The sequence below is a fragment of the Pistacia vera genome, unplaced genomic scaffold, assembly GCF_008641045.1.
Source record: "Pistacia vera cultivar Batoury unplaced genomic scaffold, PisVer_v2 Contig163, whole genome shotgun sequence".
NCBI classification, from domain to species: Eukaryota; Viridiplantae; Streptophyta; class Magnoliopsida; order Sapindales; family Anacardiaceae; genus Pistacia; species Pistacia vera.
Genome location: NW_022195716.1, coordinates 660,880 through 669,089, shown reverse-complemented (window position 1 = coordinate 669,089; position 8,210 = coordinate 660,880). Strand labels below are relative to the sequence as shown.

General features: G+C 34.1%; 1 protein-coding gene across 3 annotated transcripts; it reads left to right on the top strand.

The window, feature by feature from the left end:
* Positions 1 to 388: 388 nt before the first annotated feature.
* On the top strand, positions 389 to 6,028 carry LOC116125356 (zinc finger protein 4-like). Of its 3 annotated transcripts, none has more exons than XM_031411092.1 (3): positions 389 to 829; positions 2,193 to 2,303; positions 4,880 to 6,028. In XM_031411092.1, exon 3 carries the CDS (start codon positions 4,984 to 4,986, stop codon positions 5,740 to 5,742), a length of 759 nt encoding a protein of 252 aa, XP_031266952.1. In that variant the 5' UTR covers positions 389 to 829; positions 2,193 to 2,303; positions 4,880 to 4,983; the 3' UTR covers positions 5,743 to 6,028. The 3 variants fall into 3 exon arrangements, with proteins under 3 accessions (XP_031266952.1, XP_031266953.1, XP_031266954.1); XM_031411093.1 differs by having other exon boundaries at positions 389 to 833; XM_031411094.1 differs by lacking the exon at positions 2,193 to 2,303.
* The last annotated feature ends 2,182 nt before the right edge of the window (positions 6,029 to 8,210 follow it).

The window sequence follows — 8,210 nt, the reverse complement described above, 5'->3', positions numbered from 1 at the left end:
TGAGGAATTACTCGTATTATGATAAGAAAAAGAAAAATAATTCATTTAACACTATCATTAAATGTCATTTTAGTTAGGTTCTTATCCATACAACATATATAGGGACAAGAATCTTGATATATCTCAAACTCTTAACATTGTCTAAAACAACACCCAAAGAAGAAGAAGAAGAAGACGAGGAGGAGGACAGTGGCATGAGAGCGATTAAAAAAAGCATATGAGGGAGCTGAGTCATGTGGATGCAATTCAATATGTTGAGATGGGATAAGAGTTAATGTTACACAAAAACAAAAACAAAAGTTTGGTAAATACTGTTTGAAAAGAATATGAGCACATACTACTTTTTTAAAGTGGAAAGAGAATTAATGAGATGAGACACACAAACATTTGAGTATCTTTTTTGTGGGACTTACTATTAACTACTCTCCATCTTTTCTTCTCTCTCTCTCTTTCTACTCATTGATTTGTAGCTGTTGGAGACTTGAAGAGCTCAAACTTCAACACATAATGCTCACTCACTCTGTTGTCTGCTTTTTCTCTCTCTTTCTCTCACTTCTCTGACTTTCCTCCATCCTCTTCTCTTCCTTTCCCATAATTAATTGTACATCTCTCTCTCTCTCTTTACCATCTTATCTTCTGTTGTTAACCATTCCCATTTGTGGTAAAAACTAAGTCTACTTCTGACTCATCTCAAAGCAACAAGTCTTGTCTTGTCTTCTGAAACTAAATTTTTTTACCAAGGGAGGATGCTACTACCACTGAAGCTTTGGCATATCCTGCTCTACTGAAATTTCCAAAATATATATATATATATACACACACACACACAGTAAGTAAGCAACTCTTCCTGCCTTTCTTATATAGACTAAAGATTTGTTTTTTAAGAGTTACTTTTTTTTTTTCATGTTTTCTTTTACTTTTTGTTGTTTTTTTTGGTTAATCTTTGCTTTATTTGATGGTGGTGTTGAAATAGTGATGATGTTGTGTTTTTGGATATATTTTAAGAGATTTTTGCCATGGTTGTTGATCTTTTGTGAATGGAAATTTTGTGATGAAATTGTTCAAATATTATGATTGGTGATCCTTGATTTGAAACATTAGTTCATTATCTTTCATTAATTTCCTACATCATCATCTTTCATTAATTTCCTATGTCATAGCTGAACATACAGTGGAAAAGTTGTTTCAGATTGTGCAGCTGTATGCGTGGGGTTTTAAGTTATAATCCACGGGAAGATTCTACTTAGAAAGTTTCATTATTGGAATTATGGTTGAAAGATGAAACTTTTTGGGTGATATGTAGTTTATACTTAGCTGAATTGAGGTTTTTTTTTTTTTTTTATTTTTATTTATATTGTTAAGTAAATCAGTTGTGCTTAATTCGATTTTAAATCTAATTTTTAGATCCAGGAAGATAGCTCTGGTACCATACTAAGTAAAAACACATAACCATAATCAGTTTGTGATCTTGTAATGGAGGTTTGAGGACCATCGAAATTGATTTATTCTTTCTACCGATTCCCTCCCTTGTTTTACCCTCTTTTCTATTATTCTCAATATACAGTAGTTGCTGGCAGTGGCAGAGCTGTCTGGCAAAGAGCACAACTAAAGAAAAGAAATAGGAGGAGAGATAAACTCATCTGCAAAAAGATTGAGACACTGTAAAGTACAAGAAAATCAAACACTTGATGTATGTTTTAGGGGTTGTCTTGACTGTGCCCTTTTGGCAAATGGACTTTAAGAACTCACAAAAAAAAAAAAAAATTCAATATTATCAATACATTGAAAAACATGCTTTATGTAAATAAACTGTATTGAAATAATTTAAACATTTGTTGTTTTACTGGTCTTAAGGGCACATGTTAAGATTACTCTTATTTCAAAGGGAGAGACTAGATTAGAGTACGTGTTTAGTTCATATGTAACATGTTGCTATATTTTGGTACGCGAAAAAGGTGTATGTCGTGTGCAATAAGAATTTGGATGATATATCCATTTGTTGAATGGAGAAAATATTGTCTTAATATGCATATAGTCAGTTTTCTTGCTACACTTTTTGTCAAAATAAAAACTACTCTGTCTAGCTAGCTATTGCATAAGAACTCTCTATTGTCTTATTACCAGCTGAAGTACTACTTTTCTTTTAATTATAACACTTTCAAATGTAATTTGTTTTTCTCATTTTCCTGCAGAATAAATTGGGGTCTTAAACCTCCCAAATGTCAATTGGGTGATCATTAGTGTGATTTCATGCATTAGCATTCAGATTTCTGGTATACCTCAAGAGAAGTGTACGATCTACGGTATGAGCTCACTGTTGATATTTACCAAGACATTGTTTCGGCTTGCACATTTTCTTTGTTGATAAGCATTTACATTATTCTGATTAAGTAACAATTTGAGTAAAATTGTCCCCCTTGCCTCAACCAATCCGTTTGAAAATAGAATTGAGCTGCTTGTGCACAGAAATAGAATTATCGATTGTGAATTAAATACATATTGTTTCCTTGTTTATATTTTTACCTTTTGTTTCTTTGAGTGTTAACTTGTTAGGATTAATTAATATAGCATTATGGAGACTCAAATTTTAGATTAGACTGGTCCTACAAAAATGTTTCAAGTGCTACTTTTCGTCGTAATCTTTGTCATTGTTATTATCATAACTGGTGTTTTAGTTGGAAGTATGTAGCATAAGTAAAGATAACTATAACAATCAAAAGCTAGTCTGTTGATGTTGGTATTTGCTGCTGCTGTTGTCAGTTTTTGTTGTTTATACAAAGAAGAATGTTAGACTTTCCCCAAAGGAAAATCTTTTAAAGCTGCTTGATTTTGTTACCTGAAAATAGGTGAGGATGAGGTGTTTCCCGATTATTTTCATAGTGGCAAGAATTGTCTATCAAACATATTTAGAATCTAGTAAGTCCGAGTGAGTGCATGTTTCTTGAAATAGGTTGTCAGGATGTTGTGGTTGGAATTTTCTGTCAGGTGAATGATGGTTCACATACTTGACCCCAGGAGGCTGAGTAGGCAATGCAGTTGTATGGCAAGAAATATGGAACATATGAACAAGGTGGAGGGTATGAGTAAAATGTTCACATATTAGAGAATGGATATCCGTTGTTTAATTTAGTGATAATTAATCCATTTAATTCATGTAATCCATGTAAAATGATTATGAGCAGGTGGTTGATGAGACAGTTAACATACTATATTGAAAATGATAGACTAGGAGAGTAGAATATTATAGATAGAAGTCAAAGTACATGATTTAAATGTGGGTGCCTATAAAGGCTTTCTCGGGGAATCATAAAATCTGGTGAGGATAAAAACGAACATTTTAATTTAACATTAGAATTCTGGAAATTGTAGTTCCAAGGTTCTGGAATTTTGGAAACTTTTCTGTAAAGAAGAAATTAATTTCATAATTAATTTTAGGAAGTTCAGGGTGAATTGAGCTTGGTGAAAACTTTATATGGGTTAATTTACTACAGAAAATTATGTGTGATCTAGATTATCATTGGCTTGCAGACCATAAATCTGTCACAATTATAGTTAAGCTGAAAGACAATATTTTCTTGAACTTTTTCTTTTCCCTTTTCTTTCCTTTCTTGTTGCTTTTCTTTTATAACACTATTTGCTATCGGAGTCATGTTCATATAGCTTAATCTAATAGCATAAGTAGTTAATCTGCGTACGAACTGCTCCAAATGCTTGTTATCTTGTTCGGTGTGTTTTTTTCATATCTCCTTGAGAAGTTTGCTTTAGGATTAAATTATATGGTTAATGCTTCCCCAGTTCTTAAAAGCTCTTCCAAGATCTTTAAAACATGTTAATCAGTTGGGTATCCCAATATATAGGTTGGTATGTAATTCATTGTTGTGAAGATATCTCAATGACTCCTTTTTGGGTTGGTCATTTAGGGTCACTAAGCTGTCTTTGAAAGTGTTGTGAATCATTATCATCTCCATTAAACCTCTTTTGATCCTCAAGTTTGGAAGAATTTCCCTATAAAACAAAGTTCTTCACACAAAACCACATTATCCCTACATAGATAGATGGCACAAGGACGAATCTAGAAATGACTTTTATGGTGACCATTTGAGGTACTGGAGTGAGGAGAAATGTTGCCCTCAGTTGATTTTGCTAACAGTTGGTAGATTAGCCTTAAATGATTCACTAGAAACAAACTCTTTTAAGGTCTTGGAGGATAATAATTTCTCTAGAACTTATGAGGGAACTTGTGGCACTCTCTCAATTACCACCTGGTGGCCTAAAAACCTACCTAGAAAGACAAGAGTCAGCAAGATTTGTGTTTGACTTTAGTATATGACAAAATGATGGCATACAATGTAGCACTATTCCACTAAGAAAACAATTTAGAGCTGTTTAACGGTCGTGATTCTAATACCAAACTAAATAGAAATAAACCAAATTAAGCAACCTAAGTTATACTGCTGATGAACTAAACACCTTGGTGGCAAACACAGAGCATATACTTTTAAGGCTTAGTGGCATCAAATAATAGAAAATAATCACTCATTGTTATAGAGAGATATTGATGGTCATAAATAGAGGTCAAAATGAACCTTCAACAGATTCCATACATTTGATTCTAGTATATTTCTGGCTTTTGGTAAATGGTTCTGTACTGGTGATTGGAGAATGTGGTGATTCTGTTATTCCTCTGTGGTAGAATAAGCTGTGAACTTTTTGATTGGCATAATATACTTGTGTTTCTACTTTTAACTGATGTCAATTGTGTCAAGAAGCATCCAGGGCATTATCACGAGTCTGCATAATTTATGCTTTCACTTTTTGCTTCTTTCTCTCTTGGCTTCCACTATGGTGAATGGAGTAATCTGTTCTATCATACATGCAGGTGATTCTGAGGTAAAGAGCTAACTGCTTTTCACAATTTGTATAATTGTTTCCGTCGGTGCTTAAATAGAAAGGACAAAGCTCTCAACATTGCTTTAGCCGAACATGATTCCACTAAACTCCAACCTGGAATCAGCTGATCAAAATGATTCAGAAGCAAGCAGCCAAGTAGCTTCCAACGTATCTGTGCAAGAAGCATCCCCCGGTCCTTCCAGGGATAGCAACACCAATTCTTCTTGTCTCACAGATCGCATAAAGCAAAACATGGATCTCGTTCCTGTTTCCCTTGACTTAACACTCCACTTTAACTCTAGTGACACCGAGTCAAAAGGCACAGGAGAGGCTTCTGGTGAAGTGGCAGCTAATTCTCCGGCAGCCACAACAATCCCAAGAGTTTTCTCTTGCAATTACTGTCGCCGCAAGTTCTACAGTTCACAGGCACTTGGGGGACACCAAAATGCTCATAAAAGAGAGAGGACAATGGCAAAACGTGCAATGCGGATGGGGATATTCTCTGATAGGTATACCAGCTTGGCATCTCTGCCACTTCACGGTTCCGCATTTCGGTCCCTTGGGATCAAAGCTCATGCTGCAATGCACCAAGGTGTCATACCGCCACAAAGGCCTCCTGATATGAGAGGTGCAGCAAGGTTCGAGCAAGGGTATTATGGAATGCCAATGTTCATAGAAGATGATGATTTGGACTTGTTTTGGCCAGGGAGTTTTCGGCAGGTTGGTGATGGAGCTAGAGGTGACTCAACATTAGACTTCTCTCAAAATTCAAACTCAAATGTGAATTTCGCGGCCATGGCACCGCCATCAAGGACAGATTCATCTGCACCTGATCTTACCTTGAAGCTCTGATTGATGTATTTTCATTAAGACAAAGCCATTACAGTGTTCACTAGTCTGTACAGTGAGATGAAGTGTCTTTAAATTTTTTGCCAGAACTTTATAATTTTCTTTTAATTTCTATTCTTATTTGTGTTGTTATATGCTAGATGCTAGTTAGATTGTTATATAAGAAGTTTTGGGGTATTAAATTGACTGCTAGAGTCAGTTTTAAATAATTTAGAAATTGTTGTTTTGGGTGTGATGGAAATAACCAGCTAACTTTTTGCTTTTCAATTTTCTCATTTGATGTGTGAAATCATGTATCCATATTCTTTGCATTTTTGGAGAGCTTTGAATACTTTTGACTGTCCAAATTATCATGATGTTAGCCTAAAAGACTAGTTTATTAGGTTGGCCATAACCTACATTAAAGGTTTAATTAATTGGCGTTACGTAAACCTAGGTTTTTTTTTTATTAAATAATATTATACATATAAATAAACCTTTATTAATGTGTAATCAATTAAACTTATTTCTATGATTTAACTTGAAAGTTGTGAAAAATATTGATATTTCAAATGGTTATCATAAGCTAATTACACTTTCATTAGAAACTTATAGTTATAGGACACTTATGATAAAAAAGACAATGAGAGAACATTTAACAGTTTAAAACCATTAATTTTAATTTTATTAAGATATTAATGTAATTTTATATAAAATAAGTTCTTTTAAACTACAATAAAATGAAAATACATACCAGTAAGAAAATGAGACGTGTTAAAATAAAAATTAATCTAAACATATCAATGGAAAAAAAATAGAAAAAATGGAAAACTGAGAAAAAACTATACTTTATATTTTAATTTTTTTAATATATATATTGCTTAGTTTTTTTAATTTGTATATATATATATATATATTTTTTTTTTTTAAATTTCAGTGATATATATTATTTTATTTACATTTCTTTCTAATTTTTTTAAAGCAATAAAATGACTCACATATGGTTATTTAAATCATTTAAAAAATTTCGTTAAAATTAACAGTTTCAAACTGTTAAATGTCCCCTCATTAATTTATCTAATATAAGTGTCCTATAATTTTAAGTTTTAGATAAAAATGTCATCTTATTGATAATTGCCCTATTTCAAATTATGAGGGTATGCATCTCCAAATCATTTATTCAGGTCATATTATGAGACACAACAGTAAATATTGCCCTACCTTTAATCTAGTGTAAAAATCAATTATCCGCCGTATAATTTCAAAAGTTCAAATTTTTAGTTTACTATCAACTTTTTAATCAACTTACCCTTAAAGTTTTAAACAGTAATCAGTCATCCCCCCAAACCCTAACACCAGCCAAGTTTTGTTAAATGAACAATGGTAAGATAGTCTTTTCATTCCTTCCTCCCTTCCTTATCTTCCACCTCCTCCTTTCTTTTTCTCTTTTCCTTTTTTCCTAATTCCCCCTCATTTGTCTCTTTCTCCTCCACCATCTTCTTCTTCCTTACTTGCTTCTCGCAACAAGTGTTTTTCTCATATCTAAAACGGTGCTAAGGGAACAAATCTAGTAGCACAGAGCTCCTCCCAACAATTTCTTTTTCATTGTAAATGGAAATCACAAAATTTTCATCCCCAAATTTAGTTAAATTGAGAAAGCGTTTGAAAAAAGAGAGTAAACGACATGTTCCCTCCTAAGGTTTCGCGAAATGGCAAGGGTCCACCCTTGGTTTCATAAATTTCAGATTCTCACTCTTAAATTAACAAAAAAATTGTTTAATGTAATGGACAAAGAGTAAAGTGATTATTTGCATTGCATTAAATATGAAATGAAAATGAAAATTTTAAATTAACCCTCCACATCTCAAACTGCTCTCACAAGCACCCTCTCTCTAAAACTTTTTCTCTTCTGCCGCTTCTTTCTCCCTCCCTCACCACATCCTCCCATTTCTCACGCTAACTAATATCCATGCTCCTCTCTCCCTCCCTAACCCTTAACCAAACCCTGATCTCCTCTTCAGCACCGTGGGGAGGCCTTGTGGTGGCCAGATTTGGAACTTTGCTTGGGCCAAATGGTTGCTTCTAGGCCCTCGCGGTAGCCAGATTTTGACCGCCATGTTAAGGCCTTGTGGCGATTGGAAATCACCCTCGACACCACCATTAGCATCATCGGCATTCCTTTACCAAAACCCCTAACATCTCATACCATAATTGCCCGTCGATCACCACCTGTAGTTTTGCGTGATTGTCCTAGAGTTTGGGGTCGTATTTTCACTTTTTCTTGGAATTGAGTTGTAGTTTGAGTTAATTTGGAGTTGATTGGTCGATTTTTAGTGTGATTTTTTGTTCATTTGATTGATTTGTAGTTGTTTCCCTGGCTGTTTTCCTCGTCGTGAGCCTCTGCTAACCTTCCCACTGCCCACATCCACCACATGTTCAACCAATTGCCCTAACCAGCACCCAGGCCCTGCGTGCGTAAGCAGCTCACACAC